This window comes from Cebus imitator, unplaced genomic scaffold (genome assembly GCF_001604975.1).
Source record: "Cebus imitator isolate Cc_AM_T3 unplaced genomic scaffold, Cebus_imitator-1.0 Scaffold32, whole genome shotgun sequence".
NCBI lineage: Eukaryota > Metazoa > Chordata > Mammalia > Primates > Cebidae > Cebus > Cebus imitator.
The window spans coordinates 5318610-5338810 of NW_016107347.1; the positions used below are offsets into that span (position 1 = coordinate 5318610).

General features: G+C 37.8%; 1 protein-coding gene and 1 pseudogene across 2 annotated transcripts in view; one reads left to right on the forward strand and one right to left on the reverse strand.

Moving 5' to 3' along the window:
* The window catches only part of TRIM33 (tripartite motif containing 33), a 126606-nt gene that overhangs the window by 36605 nt on the left and 69800 nt on the right, over window positions 1–20201 (forward strand). For both annotated transcript variants that reach the window (XM_017524239.1, XM_017524240.2), the window contains exons 2-4: window positions 12882–13000; window positions 13723–13867; window positions 14026–14158. In XM_017524239.1, the coding sequence (XP_017379728.1) occupies window positions 12882–13000; window positions 13723–13867; window positions 14026–14158 (397 nt within the window). The remainder of the gene's footprint in view (window positions 1–12881; window positions 13001–13722; window positions 13868–14025; window positions 14159–20201) is intronic.
* Window positions 7449–11384, reverse strand: LOC108301169 (annotated as a pseudogene).

The window sequence follows — 20201 nt, forward strand, 5'->3', positions numbered from 1 at the left end:
TGCTGGGATTAGAGGTATAAGCTACCGGACCCAGACTCCTGCTCTTACCTAATTACTGCTAAGGTGACTTGAATTTCTGTCCTTTTTCCTTTATCCTGCATGTGTCTTTGATTTGTGGTGTATTTCTGGGCTGGGTGCAGTGGCTTATGTTTGTAATCCCAGCACTTTGAGTGGCTGAAGCAGGAGGATCTCTTGAGGCCAGGAGATTTAGATACCTTCTTTAGATACCTTTAGATACCTTCTGGTTGACATAGTGAGACCCTATCTCTGCAAAAATTTTAAACAAATTAGCTGAGTGTGATGGTGTATACCTGTATTCCTAGCTACTTGGAAGGCTGATGCAGGAGGATTGCTTAAGCCCAGGAGGTTGAAGCTGCAGTGAGCTATGATTGTGCCTCTGCTCTCCAGCCTGGGCTACAGAGACTATAACTGGAAAGAATAAATAAAGTGTGTTTCTGGTAAACAGTATATAGTTGATCTTACCTGCTCATTGGCAGATAGGGTGTTTAATTCATTCTCATTTACTGTCATTATTGATATGGTCAGATATATGTTGATTGTTTTGCTCTTTGTTTTCTGTATAGTTCATCTATTTGTTGTTTTTCATTGATTCTTCTTTATTTGGCTTCTTTTGCGTTATATACATGTTTCCTGGTATATCATTTTAATTCATTTGTTGATCTTTTTAACCATGATTTTTGAGTTAATTTCTTAGTGATTACAGTATGCATATTAATTTATCACAGTCTACTTCAAATTATGCTAACTTCAGTAAAACCCAGAACCTTTGCTCTAGTGTGGCTCTCCCTTCTCTACTCCTTTTGTGTAATTGTTGTGTGTGTTACATCTGTGTGTTATAAACCTAGCAATACAGTGCTGGAGTTACAGTTCTATACACTTTTATGGTTTTTGAAGAAGTTAAGAAAGAAAAAAATATATTTGTAGAGTTTCTTATGTTAATTAGCCTGCATGTATTTACCATTTCTAATACTCTTTAAGTACTGTGGATTCCAGTTATGGTTTGGTGGCATGTCCTTGTTCTAGTATACCTCCATTCCCTCTCCTATTCTTTTTGGTATTAATTGTCTTAAGCAATTTTCGTTTTAATAATTTAAGAAAGAGAAAAAGTAGGTTCTTATGTGTGAGACATTTACCTATATGATTAGCCTTACAAGTGCTCTTTCTGTCTTTATATCCATTTAATATGCTGTTTGATGTCATTTCCTTTAAATCTGGAGAACTTTTGTTAGCATTTTTTGTAAGGCAGGTTAACTAGCAATGAATTCTCCCAGTCTGTATTTATCTGAGTATGTCTTTATTTAATTTTCATTTTTGCAGGTTAGTTTTGATGGATATAGAATTCTTTGTTGGCAGTGTTTTCTGTGTGTGTGTGTGTGTGTGTTTTTTTCCTTATATTTATTGGCATTTCCACTTAGGCTAAGTTACTAAAGTTCTTAAAGTGATATAGGCAGAATTTTAAAAACTACTTTGAATTATGTCATTCCACTGCCTTCTGAACTTTTTTTGTTTCTGCTCAGCTCATTGTTAATCATAATGTTCCTGTGTATGTCATGAGTTTTTCTCCAATTTTTTTGTGTTTGACTTTTAACAGTTTAGTTGTAATCATGTATATCTTTAAAGTTAAGTTCATGCTTGTGAGTTTTTATAAGAGCCACAAAGGCCAAATCATTTCCTCTGTGTTTTGTTTTGGTTTTGTTTCTGTTTTTGAGACAGGCTCTGACTCTGTCTCTCAGTGGCCCGGTCACTGCTCACTGCAGCTTGATCTCCCAGCCTCAGGAGATCCTCCCACCTCAGCCTCCTGAGTAGCTGGGTTTACAGGTGGGTGCCACCATGCCCAGCTAATTTTTATTTTTGTAGAGACAGGGTCTTGCCATGTTGCCCATGCTGGTCTCAAACTCCTAGACTAAAGTGATCCGCCCACCTCGGGCTCCCAAAGTTTTGGGATTGCAGGCATGAGCCACGGTGCCTGGCTACCTCTGTATTTTGTTTTAAATTACTTTATTATGAAATGAGATACACAGTTATAAAATATTTTCCATTTTGATAATTCTTAAAAATTGCACTTAAATATCCTGCTTGAACCACGTTATTGTTCCTTAATTAGCAATTATTTCACTTTGTGTGGGGAGCTTGTCATTTAAAAAAGTTTTATTTCTTAGAGTTATTTGGATTATGCACATATATGTTGTCAGTAAAATCATTTAATTTTTGGAATTTAAAAGAGCAGCCAGGTTACATGATTAATGTGGACATAGGAGAACAAAATATTTTTCTGTTTTTAAACTTAAAAATTTTATCCGTATATTCAGTGTTTGCAATACGTAAGTGTTCACATTTTAGAAAGACAAGATGGTATTTAGGTTTCCAGCATGGACTCTGGTCGTACTCTGTAATCAAATGCCTTAATATTTCTGTAGCAGTATTTATACGAAATAGGGTCACTAAAGATAGCTTTATACCAGTTCAGGTCAGTTTTTTTTTCACTAAATGTGTTTTGTAGCTAAACATACCATAATTTTCTGTATTTCAAAAACTGGGTAAGGAAATGTGAGCTTGACAACCCTTAAATTTTTAATAACATGTTTTGCATTTTTGTTTTGCCTTTTGTTTGTGGCTACTATCCTGTTTGCATAAATTATTTTGATAGTTTGTGGACTGTGTCCTTCACTGTTGCACAGTATTCTCGTTAGTCCTATTTAATGCTTTTTTTAACTTTTTTTTTTTTTGAGACGGAGTTTCGCTCTTGTTACCCAGGCTGGAGTGCAATGGCACGATCTCGGCTCACCGCAACCTCCGCCTCCTGGGTTCAGGCAATTCTCCTGCCACAGCCTCCTGAGTAGGTGGGACTACAGGCACGCGCCACCATGCCCAGCTAATTTTTTGTAGTTTTAGTAGAGACGGGGTTTCACCATGTTGACCAGAATGGTCTCGATCTCTTGACCTCGTGATCCACCCGCCTCGGCTTCCCAAAGTGCTGGGATTACAGGCTTGAGCCACCGTGCCCGGCCAGGCTTTTTTTAACTTTTACTTTGGTTTATCTAATGCTAATATTCTTCCTGGTTTCTTTTGTTTGTTTGTTTTGACTTTTTGTTTTGTTTTGTTTTTGCATTTGCTGCTGTTATGTTTGTTTATCCTTTTCTTTTTCAGTAGGTATGTCTTAAAGTTTTATTGGTAGCAGACTACTAATTTGCTTCTTAGGATTACTATTCTTCAGGTCTTCTAATTTTTTAAATGTGGAAATTGTGTTTATTTAAATCTAGCAGGGCACATTTCTTTTTTTGAGACAAGTCTTGCTCTGTTGCCATGCTGGAGTGCAGAGGTGCAATCTCGGTTCACTGCAACCTCTGCCTCCCGGGTTCAAGCGATTCTCATGCCTCAGCCTCCCTAGTAGTGGGGACTTCAGGCATGTGCTACCATGTCCAACTAATTTTGTGTTTTTAGTAGAGACGGGGTTTCACCATATTGGCCGGATGGTCGCGATCTCTTGACTTTGTGATCTGCCTGCCTTGGCCTCCCAAAGTGCTGGGATTACAGGTGTGAACCACCATGCTCAGCCCAATTTGCTTTCTTTTTCACAGGTTCCCTGGACTAGCACTTTTAATTTCCTTTCAGATCTTTCCAGGCCGGGTGCAGTGGCTCATGCCAGTAATACCAACACTTTGAGAGGCTGATGCAGGAGGATTGCTTGAGCCCAGGAGTTAGATAACAGCCTGGACAACAATATGGGACCCTGTCTTTACCAAAAAAAAAATCAAAAAATTAGCTGGGCAGGGTGGCATGAGCCTGTGGTCCAAAGTACATGGGAGGCTGACGTAGGAATATCACTTGAGCCCAGGAAGTCGAAACTTCAACAAGCATTGTTCTGCCATTGCACTCCAGCCTGGTTGACAGAGCAAGACCCTGTCTCAAACAAAACGAAACAGAGCTTTTCCTTTGTATTCACAGCTATGCTAACTTGCACAAGACACCTAGCATTTGGCCTGTGTTGGCTTCTGACATGCCTTCTCACTAAGCTTAATAATTTCTAACTTTTAAAAATTTAATGTGGGAAGATGTTTAACTTTGTTGTTGTTGCTGTTATTGACCAAGTCCTCCTGAGCTGGTTTGTCTTTCAGCTGGACTCTTAGAGGCCATTGTAGGGTCATTAATTGGTCCAATTTAAATATTGTTGGGTCTCAGGGATTAGGGTAGCTTGCAAGAGGGAGAGATAGAGGGAATGGCCAGTCAGTGAAGCAGTCAGAATACATTTATTAAGTTTGCTGTGTTCATTGAGCGCAGTTTGTGGGGCCTCAAAACAATAATAGTAGTAACATGAAAGATCACAAATCACAGGTCACCATAATAGATAAATAATAATTTATAAGTTAGGAATATTGCAAAAATCAACAAAATGTAACAGAAAGATACCCAGTGAGCACACATGGTAGGAAAAATGACCTCTACTGATTTGGTTAATGCAGGGCTGTTATAAATCTTCAATTTGTAAAAACGCATCTGTGAAGCGGTATAAAGCTAAATACAGTAAAACAAGGTATTCTTATATATCGTCAAGAATATAAGAAGCCCTAAGAATAGCAACAAGCTTTATGATATACTTGTTATTATGTTATACTTAATTTATTATAACAGACATTTGTGGTGTTCTTCGTATATGATTGTATGTGCACATATATGGCCATATATGACTATGACTTCAGCTTAAGCCATCTTCATTCTTAAGTGATAAAATTAACTTTGGAAATATTCACATAATTTAAATATATTTTAGTCTATGATACTGTTTTATAGAATTTAAGCCATTTTTATTATAAATTATTTCAGTTATTTTTTGTGTCATATCTCCCAAGTTTTCCCTGTATAAAGCAGTCTTCTTTATTCTCCCTCTATTGACAGGTCATTATGTCTCTTTTCTTCATTGCCAAGATTTTTTTTTTTAAATTGCATTTTAGGTTTTGGGGTACATAAGAACATGCAAGATTGTTGCATAGGTACACACATGGCAGTGTGATTTGCTGCCTTCCTCCCTATCACCTATATCTGGCATTTCTTCCATGCTATCTCTCCCCAACTCCCCACCCCCCGCTGTCCCTCCCGTTTCCCCCCGACAGACCCCAGTGTGTGATGCTCCTCTCCCTGTGTCCATGTGTTCTCATTGTTCAACATCCACCTATGAGTGAGAATATGCAGTGTTTGATTTTCTGTTCTTGTGTCGGTTTGCTGAGAATGATGGTTTCCAGGTTCATCCATGTCACTACAAAGGACACGAACTCATCGTTTTTTATGGCTGCATAGTATTCCATGGTGTATGTGTGCCACATTTTCCCTGTGCAGTCCATCATCAATGAACATCTGGGTTGGTTCCAGGTCTTTGCTATTGTTAACAGTGCTGCAATGAACATTCGCGTGCATGTGTCCTTATAGTAGAATGATTTATAATCCTTCAGTTATATACCCAATAATGGGATTGCTGGGTCAAATGGAATTTCTATTTCTAGGTCCTTGAGGAATCACCACACTGTCTTCCACAATGGTTGAACTAATTTACCTTCCCACCAACAGTGTAAAAGTTTTCCTATTTCTCCACATCCTCTCCAGCATCTGTTGTCTCCAGAGTTTTTAATGATCGCCATTCTAACTAGCGTGAGATGGTATCTCAGTGTACTTTTGATTTGCATTTCTCTAATGACCAGTGATGTTGAGCATTTTTTCATGTTCGTTGGCCTCATATATGTCTTCTTTTTTAAAGTGTCTGTTCATATCCTTTGCCCATTTTTGAATGGGCTTGTTTTTTTCTTGTAAATCTGTTTTAGTTCTTTGTAGATTCTGGATATTAACCCTTTGTCAGATGGGTAGATTGCAAAAATTTTTTCCCATTCTGTTGGTTGCTGATTCACTCTAATGACTGTTTCTTTTGCTGTGCAGAAGCTGTGGAGTTTGATTAGGTCTCATTTGTCTATTTTGGCTTTTGTTGCCAATGCTTTTGGTGTTTTAGTCATGAAGTCCTTGCCTATGCCTATGTCCTGGATGGCTTTGCCTAGATTATCTTCTAGGGTTTTTTTGGTATTAGTTCTTATGTTTAAGTCTTTAATCCATCTGGAGTTAATTTTAGTGTAAGGTGTCAGGAAGGGGACCAGTTTCTGCTTTCTGCACATGACTGGCCAGTTTTCCCAACACTGTTTATTAAACAGAGAATCCTTTCCCCATTGCTTGTTTTTGTCTGGTTTGTCAAAGATCAGATGATTGTAGATATGTGGTGTTGCCTCCGAGGCCTCTGTTCTGTTCCATTGGTCTATGTCTCTGTTTTGGTACCAGTACCATGCTGTTTTGATTACTGTAGCCTTATAGTATAGTTTGAAGTTTGGTAGTGTGATGACTCCCTCTGTGTTCTTTTTGCTTAGAATTGACTTGGCTATGTGGGCTCTCTTTTGGTTCCATATGAAGTTTAAGGTGTTTTTTTCCAGTTCTGTGAAGAAGGTCATTGGTAGCTTGATGGGGATATTGTTGAATCTGTAAATTACTTTAGGCAGTATGGCCATTTTCACGATAACTGATTCTTCCTAACCATGAGCATGGAATGTTTCTCCATCTGTTTGTGTCCTCTCTTATTTCGTTGAGCAGTGGCTTGTAGTTTTCCTTGAAGAGGTCCTTTATGTTTTTTGTTAGTTGTATTCCTAGGTATTTTATTCTCTTTGTAGCAATTGTGAATGGCAGCCGAGTTCGTTCTTGATTTGGCTCTCTTTAAGTCTGTTATTGGTATATAGGAATGCTTGTGAATTTTGCACATTGATTTTGTATACTGAGACTTTGCCGGAGTTGTTTATCAGTTTCAGGAGATTTTGAGCTGAGATGATGGTGTTTTCTAAATATACAATCATGTTGTCTGCAAATAGAGACAATTTGACTTCCTCCTTTCCTATTTGAATACACTTTATTTCTTTTTCTTGCCTGATTGCGCTGGCTAGAACTTCCAATAGTATATTGAATAGGAGTGGTGAGAGAGGCACTAGAGGCCTTGTCTAGTGCCAGATTTCAAAGGGAATGCTTCCAGTTTTTGCCCATTCAGTATGATATTGGCTGTTGGTTTGTCGTAAATAGTTTTTATTATTTTGAGATACGTTCCATCAATACCTAGTTTATTGAGGGTTTTTAGCATAAAGCGCTGTTGAATTTTGTCAAAGGCCTTCTCTGCATCAATTGAGATAATCATGTGGTTTTTGTCTTTGGTTCTGTTTATGTGGTGAATTACATTTATGGACTTGCATATGTTGAACCAGCCTTGCATCCCCAGGATGAAGCCTACTTGATGATGGTGGATAAGCTTTTTGATGTGCTGTTGCAATCGGCTTGCCAGTATTTTATTGAAGATTTTTGCATGTATGTTCATCATGGATATTGGCCTGAAGTTTTCTTTTCTTGTTGAGTCTCTGCTGGGTTTTGGTATCAGGATGATATCGGTCTCTTAAAATGATTTTTGGATAGTTTGGAATAGTTTCAGAAGGAATGATACCAGCTCCTCTTTGTATGTCTGGTAGAATGCCAAGCTTTTTGTAAGAGTGGGCAACACATTCAGCATTTCACATCTTCAGCTCCCCATATTCATGCTGATGTCTGTCTGCCACTGCCTCCATTGCTATAAAATTTCTTTAGTAAAGATCAGTGTCCTGTTGCTCTGGAACGTAGTTATTAATTTTTGCCTTCATTCCTTTCAGCAAATACATACTGTTTTCTAGGACTCTATTTTAAAATTTAATTTTCTTGCACTATATTATAAGAACTGATTTATCTTACAGATGCCAATGAACAATTTTGAAAACAACTCCTTACCCCATATCACATCTCTCTGACAGAGAGAGAGGAGGCAATGATTATGTCAACAGTTTGAACAGTGGCATCTTGCAAGGATTTCAGACCAACTGGCCAGTCATCAAAGAACTTGGCAGCTTTTTAATCTTCTTTTTTATTAAAATAGTATATCCATTCTGATGACAAACCTGTCCTGCCAAATCTCCACAACACACTTTGTAAAGTCAGCGATGAGCAAATTAGTTAGCTTTGGCACAGAACTGTGCTCGCTTGCCTGTGACAGCCTGGAAACTTGTTTTGTACTTGCAACAGAATATCAAGAATAAGTTTGTCACTGTAAGAAGTCGAGTGTCCTTCTTCAGGCTTGTGTCTGGTGATCAACATGTGTGACAAGTAAAGTGTTCCTTCATATATGTACTGAAGACTTTTTCTGTTTCTGTTGGAATCTTCTTTGATTACAAGTTGGTTATTACCATCTATAGAACCACTTGTACCCAATTCAGCCAACAAAAATGCAAGGAGATGTTTGGGCTGATGATGTAATAGTTTACAGATATCTGTAAAGTTGACAAAGTAAGTTTTCTTAGTTCCTACTCGAATGACCTGTGGAGGTTTGATGACAAATTTCCTTTTCTCTTCTGCAAACATGTCTGGATTCTTTTCCCTCATGGTGTTGAACACTCGCTTCAGTAGCTCCTCCTGTGTAGTCTCTTTCTGAGCCCACCCTAGCAGGGACTGTATGGTTACTGAATGAGATACCGTCATCTTTTTTGCTGCCTTCATCTTCTAGAGCTTTGTGTTGCTGTAGTATTTCATACTCATCTGGGAAGTCAACCTTCTTATTTTTCTTCTTTTTATTGCCAAGCCTAATATTAAGATCATACTCCAGTTCAGCTGGTTCTTGAATATCACTTTCAATCTTAAGACCCTTTATACCTTCATCAGTATCAAATATCTTTGTTTTTCTATTTTTTCTTTTGATTAAAGAAGTTCAAGTCATCTAGATCATCAGAAGCATCTTTTTCCTTACTGTTGTCTTCATCACCTTCCAATTCTTTGTTCCCAGTTTCATTTCTGAGGGCTGGGTCTCCTCTGTTTGCATATCCCCTTCCTCATCTAACTAAAGGACTGCTGCTGCTTATTTTTCTTCTTGCTCATAGTAGGATCAAAAATCATCTTTTCCCCAGACATGGCTGCAGCTGGAATGGGCTAGGCAGAGACAGGAAGTCAGACAAATCAGTCCTAAGCCCCAGCAGTGCGACTCCTGCCGTCTGTTACCTCTCCCACCACTGCACTCTCGAGGTCCTTATTAATGTGTGCACATAGGGTGGGAATAGAGATGAGTAGGGGATAGGTACATGGTGGAGAGAGGAATTAAGCTTAGGCATGGTTATACTTCTTTAGTATGAGGCTTTTGGCACCACTGGACAATCTTATTCCCTCCAGCTTCTTTCTCCCATTCCTTGGGTAATTCATTCCAGTCTTTCAACACTTAGCTTACAGGACTCATCATTTTGACTGGGCTCTGACTTAAGTAATTAGAGGATATAGGTATAAATTCTCTCAACTGCCATCTGTACCTGAAAACATATCTGTAATTTTTCATTCATAATTATTTTCTAAGGGAAAGGAGAGTAGTGTTGATGACTGAAGCTTTGGAGCGACTGCTTGAGAGTATTGGAAAGAGAAGCTGGGGCTGAATGAAAAGACTGTTAGGTCATGCTAAGAGTCAGCTGACTTTAAGCATATTATGTAATTTTAAAAGTAAATTGTTACAGTGGTAGCAAGTTAATCATAAACGGTTAATGGAAAAGTAGTTGACCCCTGTTTTACTCGTGTTTGTTCAGTTAGACAGGTATATATTTGTGTCCTGACCTTTGATGTAAAATGTACTTCTTGTGGTTTGCAGTTGAAAATGTTTGAAAGCTGTCTCCTAAATTTGAGAGCTCTTTTTCTTGTTTGACTTGTAAATTTGGTATAACAAGCATTACTGTCCTTGACAACATTCTTCCTTAGCAGTCATAACTGCACTTGACATTTGAGATATTTACATGCTGGTGACTCCATCCACACCCTTCAGCTCCAGAACTATGCTAGTTAAACACTATCTATTCTGGCTAGAATACTTTTCCCCATTTTGAGTAGTTATGTAGGAACTTGGGAATCATCTAGAATTTCTAATTTGTTCCCTGATTGTAACTTCAGACTTCTCTGAAATTTTTTTCAGCAAGTAAGTCTTACTCAGGTGTATCCTGTCCTTCCTGTGTTACTATGGACTGGGTTTCTACTGCACTGTTGAGTTATTCTTTTTCATCTAAATTTGCTAAAGTAGCTTGTGATTTATGTGCCTTGCTTTGTCCTCCACCCTCATTTTTTGGATGTTGTGTTAATCCTCTAAATTCTTTAATATAATTTCAGTGGGGATTTAGATTAAGAAAGACATGAATTTTTGTTGCCATAAGCTGTGTTGTCAGCCTGCTAGATTGAGGTAGAAATTTATAAGAACCTGAGAATTAACTTGTTGCGCTTCAGAAAGTGTAGCATCTAATGGAACTGTAAGGAATCATTCGTTTACACAGAACAGACACTTTTAGAATACTGAGTCTTTCTTGCTTAGAACACAGAATGTCTCCATCTTTGGTGTCCTTCAACAAAAATACACCTTCATTTAGATGTTGCAAATTTCTCATTAATTTTCTCAGTATTTTACGTAGATGTAATTATATACATATAGATAGAAGGAAAGCTAAATATATTTTCTGCTATCTTTTGTAGCCTCCTATTCTTTTTTCTTTTAATTGGTAAACTTTGTACTTGCTGTTATCAGTTTCCTTATTTCTTAGTTGAGTTGGGGGTCCCCAAGATTAGCCTCAGGAACAGTGATTAACCAGAAGGACCCATAGGACTGAGAAAATTTGTTATAATGTGGTTGCATTTTATTATAGTTGAAGACATTATAGTTGAAAGGTACAGATTAAAATCAGCAAAGAGAAAAGGTACATGGTGCAGAGTCCAAGAGAAAGTGGACCCATGCTTCCAGATGTCCCCAGCAACAATATGGGACAGTACACCGGGAGTATTGCCAAGCAGGGAATCTCACCTGAGCCTTGGTGTCTAGGTTTTGGAGATCAGTCTTACTGCCTTGTAGCCCCCACAGGACTGATAATCAGCTACCTGGACTCCAGTGCACCCAGAAGTCAAACTGAACATAGTATGGCCTAAAGCCCCAGGTCTACAAAATATTCTTATCAGGCAGAATTTTTCATGTGCTCAGAGGTCATCTCCCAGGAGCTTGTAAAGGGCCAGTTCTGAAGACAGGCCTTTCTTAGGAATGTGTAGCATTTGAGCAACTCAGGCCTGCCAGGTAAACCCTTTCTTGCACACTAGTATATTCATGTTCATTCTTCAAGGCCCTATTAAATGTGTTATCTTTTTGGTGAAAACTTAACTGATTCACTCTAAGAAGAGTTAGTTGCTCCCATATCTTTGTCCCTACAGTTATTTAAACTTACTTCTTTGTAGTTTTATATTATATACTTTTTCAAGAGGTTTTTAATTGATGCTTTCCTAAATGTGAAAATATTTTCTTTTCACTATTTCTTCCTTTGGTTTGCAAAATTGTTTTTGTGTGTTTTCTTTGACCAAGATATTTTTATTTATTTTTATACAATGTTTTTGGTAAAATAAAGAGAAAACCTATGATAAGAACAATATTTTAAGTATATAACACTAGTTATTTTAAAACTTTATTTTATTTTAAAATTAGAGATGGAGTCTCACTATGTTGTCCAGGCTGGCCGCAAACTCCTGGGCTCAATTGGTTGTCCCACTCCCAAAGTTTTGAGATTACACGCATGAGCCACCTCACCCTTCTTTTAAAATGACATGCTTTATTTGTTTTCATTTTCCATCAGAATGACTATATATGGTGCTAGAGTTTGTGTGCTACGTGGGGACTCAGTTTATATCCCAGCCTTTGGTGCTTTCTGTAGTTGTGTACATTATAAAAATTCTATACTAATCTAGAACCCTTCATGAAGGCATGGATTGTGTCATTTATGCTGTATCCTCAATTTCATGGCTGACACATATTAGTCAATTTATTTTGTTGACTCTGGTGCCATTTTTAGTTCTTAAGCCTCTGTGTGTTACGTCAACAGTTTATCCATTCTGATTGATTCTAGAACACTAGCACGTGAAGGCACAGATGATCTCTCATATTAGCATAAATTCAAATGTCTATAACCAAGTCAGAATTTGTAAGATGATAGATCGTATATTAGTTTTCTGTTGCTGCTGTAACAAAATTATCACAAACTTGGTGTCTTAAAACAGCATGTGTCAAAAAAAAAAAAAAAAGGAAAAATGACATCCAATTTTGGGGGAGGGAAGAAAAAGGAAAAACAGCATGTGTCTTACTGTTTTACCATTATGGAGGCTAGCAGTTTGAAATCCCTTTCACTGGGCTAAAGTCAAAAGTGTTGGCAGAACTGGTTCCTTCTGGTGGCTCTGGGAGAGAATCCATTTCCTTGTCTCTTTAAGCTTTTTGTGGTTTTGGCCACTGGCTTCTTCCTTCATCTTCAAAGCACATCACTCCAGTCCCTGTGTCCATTATTATTATAATTGCCTTCCAGTCTTCTATAGTCTTATCTTCCTCTTCCTCCCTCTGTAAGGTCACTTGATCACCTTTAGGACCCGCTGGGCAAACCCTCTCAAAAGCCTTAATCTCATCTGTAAAGTCCCTTTTGCCATGTAAAGTAATATTCATAGTTTCCAAAGATTAGGATCTGGATTTCTTTTGGGGCAATTATACAACTAACCACATATTGTAATAAGGAAGCACTTTTTGGGAGGCATCATAATACTTGTTTTCTTTTCCTAAATTGCGTATCACTTTTACCCCAAAGAACTAACCCACTGGGTTATTTTACTGAGCTCTTGATGCTCATTTCTTTGGTCTTTTCTGTGATGAATGAATGTTTTCATATGGACATCATGCACAATTTCTTTGTTTGTTCCTGAAGAATATTTTAAAATGTTGTTGTTTTATGTTGTAGTTGGTGTAATACGGTGCCCAGTATGCCGCCAAGAATGCAGACAGATAGACCTTGTGGATAATTATTTTGTGAAAGACACATCTGAAGCTCCTAGCAGTTCTGATGAAAAATCAGAACAGGTATGCTTCCCAGTTTTTCTTTATATTCCTATCTTGATATCAAAGTATAAATTATAAGAAAAGCATGTTTGGGTAGTTAGGTAATTTAGGGTGGTTCTGGTATGGATTCCTGTTTCAAATAGAAAGTTAAAGATAACTTTCTTACACATTCTCAATCTTAGTTAAACGAGACTAAAGTCATTACTTAATATGTCAAATCTGGGCCAGGCATGGTAGCTCACGCCTGTTATCACAGCACTTTGGGAGGCTAAGGTGTGAGGATTACTTGAGCCCTGGAGTTGGAGACCAGCCTGGGCAACGTAGCAAGACCCCATCTCTACAAAAAATAAAAAAATTAGCCGGGCGTGGTGGTGTGCGCCTTTAATCCCAGCTACTCGGGAGGCTGAGGTGGGAGGATTGCTTGAGCCCAGGAAGTTGAGGCTGCAGTGAGCCATGGTTGAACTACTGCCGTTCCAGCCTGGGTGACAGAGCCAGAGCCTGCCTCAAAAAATAAATAAATAAATTTTAAAAAGTCAAATCTGCATAGACTTTGTGTTCTGAGCCTTAGATTTTTACCTACATGAATGATCTGTAAGGAAAAGGATTTTGTTTTCGATAAATGGATAATACAGTTATTTTATTCTTTATACAGTGAAATAGACAGTATATTTAAGAACAAGTTTTTTCTTTTTATTTTACATTTTATATATTTAATTTAGATTAGTACTTATTTCTTCTTTTAGGTATGTACTAGTTGTGAAGACAATGCAAGTGCAGTTGGCTTTTGTGTAGAATGTGGAGAGTGGCTGTGTAAGACATGTATTGAAGCACATCAAAGAGTAAAATTTACTAAAGATCACTTGATCAGGAAGAAAGAAGATGTCTCAGGTAAGATAGACGCAGTTGTAATAATTACAGTTTTTTTGCCCCTGTAACATTTTCTGCTTACTCTTTATAAGCTTTGGATGTCAACATCAATAGGAATTTAGAAAACTAAACAAAAATTTCATGTTTAGTTAAAAAATATTTGTTTTATTTTGCTACAGAGTCTGTTGGAGCATCTGGTCAACGCCCTGTTTTCTGCCCTGTACACAAACAAGAACAGTTGAAACTTTTCTGTGAAACATGTGATAGGCTGACATGTAGAGACTGTCAGCTATTGGAACACAAAGAACATAGGTACAGAAATCATAATTGCTTACCAAGAAATACTATAAAAAGTGCTTGTAAAATCATTCTTCTTCTTAAAGCAAATATTGATTTTATAAGTTTGTCTCTTAATCTTTTAAATCTAAATTTTATATATTTTAATTTCTCAAAGCAGTATATGTTTTGGTATTTAATGATTTCCATATTTATATCTAATTGTCTTATGAATGTTTGTTAAAATATGTCATGTCAGTTTGGGTTTACAAGAATGGAGTTGTATTATTCATTTGGTTGCTATTCCTGTGACTCAAATAAGCTTTTTCTTAGTGTCCTATAGTATTTTGGCTGCAGTCTACAAAAGCAGTATTCCGATGGGTATGGCTGATACTCTTTTAACATCAAAGCATAAATACACTGATTTCATGTTACATGTAAAATTTGTAGAAAAACTGGAGACTTATGAACGACTAAGCAGAGTTACTGACCCTTTAATTACTGACCTTTGTATTTTAACCTTGTACCCTCAGAATTCAGTAGTATTCATTTACTATGAGTGTGTTTCATATGAACTGTTTGGGAACTGTACTAAAATTTCTAGTCAGTTGTGTAACAGTGTTCTTCAGCTTCGATGGCATCTGTTTATTACACGTAAAAGATGGTCTCGCTTACCCCCAGTTCAGAATTTTCCAAGTGTTTCTCAAACAACCGTTTATATGGATGAATGGGAGTAGATCTTATTAATCTATTGCCAAAAAAGTTTAAGAGAACTTGAGTTAAGCACACTTAAATTTATTTCTTAACTGTATGATTTCTTAGAGTTTTTAATTCAATAGAATTCATTGAAGTTTATTAGAGTCTTCTTAAAGTGGGGATACAGCAACCCAAATTGCCAACAATTATTGCATCCTTACTTTGTGCCAGGTACTTTTCTGATTGCTGAATATGTATTTAATTCATAACAACTACCCATGGAGTTTAGGTATTGGTATTATGACTGATTTAAATGTGAGAGAGCCTACTCACAGAAACCTATAGTAATCTGTACAAAGTTTCATAGTACGTGGTAGAACTAGGATTTGAACACAGGTAGTCAGACTCCAGATCTCTTCTTAATGCATATGCTCATTTTCTTCCGTAGGGTATAGAGAATATAGAATGCAGAATGTCTCAAATTTGACTGTATGAAGGTAGTGCATTTTGTTCTTTTTCAAGGCATCTCTCACAGCTTTACAATATATTTATTAAATTTTTGTACTCTTTATTTGTTCAGAAATGTCTTAACCTATAACTTGGCCGAAATTTTAGATTGTCTTCTAACAGTCTCAGTAAGACATTAGATTACCTTTTTCACAGCTGCAGTCAGATCTTTTTTTGAGTGTTAGATTTCTTATAGCATTTTAAGTTGACGGTGAGAGGCAAAAAGAAACGGAAGATGTCATACTTTTCCTCATTAAAAAATAGCTTCAGCTGCATTGCCACTTCAAAGTTTAACCGTTATCCTTCCCTTCTTTCACCATCTTCCTTTACCACTTATATCTGAGTCCCTGTTATCTCTTGTATAATAAAAAACAACAGTTTTTTTCTCTTCCTATATTCACACAACACAGAGCACTTCTGTGACCATGTCCCCTCATACTGACTGATTCTCTGATGTCAGCTTGGTGTCCAGTAATTAGTTCAATTCTGTCACTATCTATCTGGAGTTAGAGTCAGGTCCCACAAATTAAGGGCTCAGTCCTGCAGACCACTATTCCACTTCAAATACCAGTCATAGGTCCCAGCTTCTGGTAATTAAAAACAAACAAACAAAAAAGAAATATGTGTGTGTGTGTGTGTGTGTGTGTGTGTGTGTGTGTGTGTAATTTTTAAAAGACAGAATTCTTGCTCTGTCTCCCAGGCTGGAATGCAATGACATGATCATAGCTCACTGCAGCCTCAAATTCCTGGCATAGAGTTGTCCTCCCTCCTCAGCTTCCCAAAGTGCTGGGATTACAGTTGTGAGCCTTTGAGCTTGACCCCTGGCCTCTGCTATTCTGACTAACTTACTGTAAATTGGGGGAGGGATGGAGGGCGGCTCTCATCACCCCTTCCTTGAGTTTGATCATTTTCTGGAATGGGTCACAGAACTCAAGGAATCATTTAACTTACTACTGCCAATTTATTACAAATTACAGCAATTACAACAATTTAGTTTAAATAACTTAATTGGTTTTATTTGTGATTTTAGATTTGAGCAGTACTTCATTTCATAAAATAAAACAAGTATTTCAGTGAACTGAGCAGAGGAGGTTAATTTTATAGACAGAGAGAGACTGAATAAAGCAAAAACAAAGAATAAAATGGATTGGTCATTTCAAAGTTACCTTCCTATTAAGGCTGGAGCAGGGCAGAATAGAGAAATAAGTGATTATTTAACATCAGGTTACCTTTTGTTGTAAGGATTAAAGACATCAGCACCGTAGGAGAGGTTTACCAAAAAAAAAAAAAAAAAAAAATTAAAGACAGGAAACCTCATTATCATGCCAATTGAAACTGGCTTATTTGGGGAATTAGTGTGTTATCTCTCTCCTGATATCTTGAATGGTCTGATAACTCATTTTTAGTTTGATGAACTCAGCATGAGAGACTCCATTTTGATTTTTTTTTTTTTTTCCATTTCAGCAGTTTCAGCGAAAGTTTGTATATAAGATTACTTTATTCCTGCATCTTCTCAATTGTTTCTTCCATTTATTTGGCCTTTTCCTTTCTTTCTGGGTGAGATTTGACTTTTGTTCAAAGATCTTTTTGTGGTCTTTGTCCAGTTTTAGCTTGGTGATAACCACCATGCTGGGGTGAATGCCTACATGGACAGTTGTGCCTTTAGCTTTTCCCACTACACCTGTTCAGTGTTGATGATATATTTCTTCCTGTAAACCTTGATTAAACTGCCAGTTTGCTGACCTTTATAGTGTCCTCACACAACCTGAACTTTATCATTCTTTTGGATGGGCATGGATTGAACCTTGTACTTCTGTCTCAGCTCTTTGGAAAGAGGGAAGACATAATCTTCCTATGAAAGTGGGAAGGTGTTTTGAAACACCTTTTGTGGTTCTTGCTTCAGTCAGAAGTCACAAAGGGATTAAACTTCATTTTGGCCACCCTTGCTTCAGCAATGTCCGCAAAAGGGAAGAGAACCATATCCTGCTTCTGATTCTGTCTTTATTTTGATTTTTAGTCTGATCTGTTTGGAGCTTAGTCCAAAACAATGTTCTCCTGTAATTTTTCTTTATATATAAGTATGGAGAGAGAGAGAGAGTATGCGCGTGCGAGAGTGTTAGCGAGTTTTTCTTATTTTTTGAAGAGGTAGGGCCTCTGTTGCTTAGGCTTGACTCAAGCTCTTGGGCTCAAGTGATTCTCCCACCTCAGTGTCTCTCACATAGTTGGGACTAGGGATGTGTACCACTGTGTCCCACTTGACAATATTTTATTTAATTTTTAAAAAGAGATTAGGTCTTGCTGTGTGGCCCAGGCTGGATTTAAGTCTGGGGGTCAAATGATCCTCTTGCCTAAGCCTCCCCAGTAACTGAGTTTACAGATGAGCCTCACCATGCCCAGCTCAACAATAATGAAGCAGCAATCCTTGCTGTTCTGTAGCCCCCATGGGTGATTCCCAGGCAAACAGGGTCTGGAGTGGCCCTCTAGCAGTCCTGCAGCAAAGGGGCCTGTTAGAAGGAAAACTAAAAAACAGAAATAGCTTCAACATCGGCAGAAAGGATGTCCACTCAGAGACCCCATCTGAAAGTCACCAGACCAAAGGTAGATAAATCCAGGAAGATGGGAAGAAAGCAGCGCAAAAAGGCTGAAGTCACCAAAAACCAGAATGCAATTTCTCCTCCAAGGGATCACAACTCCTCACCAGCAAGGGAACAAAACTAGATGGAGAATGAGTTTGACAAATTGACAGAAGCAGGCTTCAGAAGGTGGGTAATAACAAACTTCTCTGAGCTAGAGGAGTGTGTTCTAACCCTATGCAAAGAAACTAAGAACTTTGAAAAAAGGTTAGACAAAATGCTAACTAGAATAACCAGCTTTGAGAAGAACATAAATGACTTGATGGAGCTGAAAACCACGGCACAAAAACTTCTTGAAGCATACACAAGTTTCAATAGCCGGGTCGACCAAGTAGAAGAAAGGATATTAGAGATTGAAGATCAACTCAGTGAAATAAAATGAGAAGGCAAGATTAGAGAAAAAAGAGTGAAAAGAAGTGAACAAAGCCTCCAAGAAATATGGGGTTATGTGAAAAGACCTAATCTATGTTTTATTGGTGTACCTAAATGTGACGGGGAGAATGAAACCAAGTTGGAAAGCACTCTTCAGGATATTATCCAGGAGAACTTCCCCAACCTAGCAGGGCAGGCCAACATTCAAATCCAGGAAATACAGAGAGATACTCCTCAAGAAGAGCAACCCCAAGGCACATAATCATCAGATTTACCAGGGTTGAAATGAAGGAAAAAATGCTAAGGGCAGCCAGAGAGAAAGGTCGAGTTACCCACAAAGGGAAGCCCATCAGACTCACAGCAGATGTCGTGGCAGAAACCCTACAAGCCAGAATAGAGTGTGGGCCAATGTTCAACATCCTTAAATAAAAGAACTTTCAACCTAGAATTTCATATCCAGCCAAACTAAGCTTCCTTTGTGAAGGAGAAATAAAATCCTTACAGACAAGCAGTTGCTGAGAGACTTTGTCACCACCATGCCTGCCTTACAAGGGCTCCTGAAGGAAGCACTAAATGTGTAAAGGAACAACCAGTATCAGCCACTGCAAAAACATACCAAATGGTAAAGACCATTGACACAGTGAAGAAACTACATCAACTAACAGGCAGAACAACCAGCTAGTATCAAAATGGCAGGATCAAATTCACACATAAGAATATTAACCTTAAATGTAAATGGGCTAAATGCCCCAATCAAAAGACACAGACTGGCAAATTGGATAGAGTCAAGACCCACTGTTGTGCTGTATTCAGGAGAGGCATCTCAAGTGCAAAGATACACATAAAGGGGTGGAGGAAGATTTACCAAGGAAATGGAGAGCAAAACAAAACAGAGGTTGTAATCCTAGTCTCTGATAAAACAGACTTTAAACCAACAAAGATCAAAAGAGGCAAAGAAGGGCATTATGTAATGGTAAAGGGATCAATGCAACAAGAAGAGCTAACTATCCCAAATAGATATGCACTCAATACAGGAGCACCCAGATACATAAAGCAAGTTCTTAATGACCTACAGAGAGACTTAGACTCCCACACAATAATAGTGGGAGACTTTAACACTCCACTGTCAATATTAGACAGATCATTGACACAGAAAATTAACAAGGATATCCAGGACTTGAACTCAGATCTGGACCACCTGGACCTAATAGATATCTACAGAACTCTCCACCCTAAATCCACAGAACATACATTCTTCTCAGCACCACATCTCACTTATTCTAAAATTGACCACATAATTGGAAGTAAAACACTCCTCAGCAAATGCAAAAGAACGGAAATCATAACAAACAGTCTCTGAGACGACAGCGCAATCAAATTAGAATTCAGGATTAAGAAACTCACTAAAAACTGCACAACTACATGAAAACTGAACAATCTGCTCCTGAATGACTACTGGATAAATAATGAAATGAAGGCAGAAATAAAGATGTTCTTCAAAACCAATGGGAACGAAGACACAACATACCAGAATCTCTGGGCACATTTAAAGCAGTGTCTAGAGGGAACTTTATAGCACTAAATGCCCGTATGAGAAACAAGAAAAGATCTAAAATTGACACTCTGTTGTCAACAATTAAAAGAACCAGAGGAGCAAGATCAGACAGACTCAAAAGCTAGCAGAAGACGAGAAGTAACTAAGATCAGAGCAGAACTGAAGGAGATAGAGACACAAAAACCCTTAAAAAAACCAATGAATCCAGGAGCTAGTTTTTTTTTAAAAGATCAGCAAAATAGATAGACTGCTAGCCAGACTAATAGAAAAGGGAGAAGAATCGAATAGATGCAATAAAAAATGATAAAGGGGATAT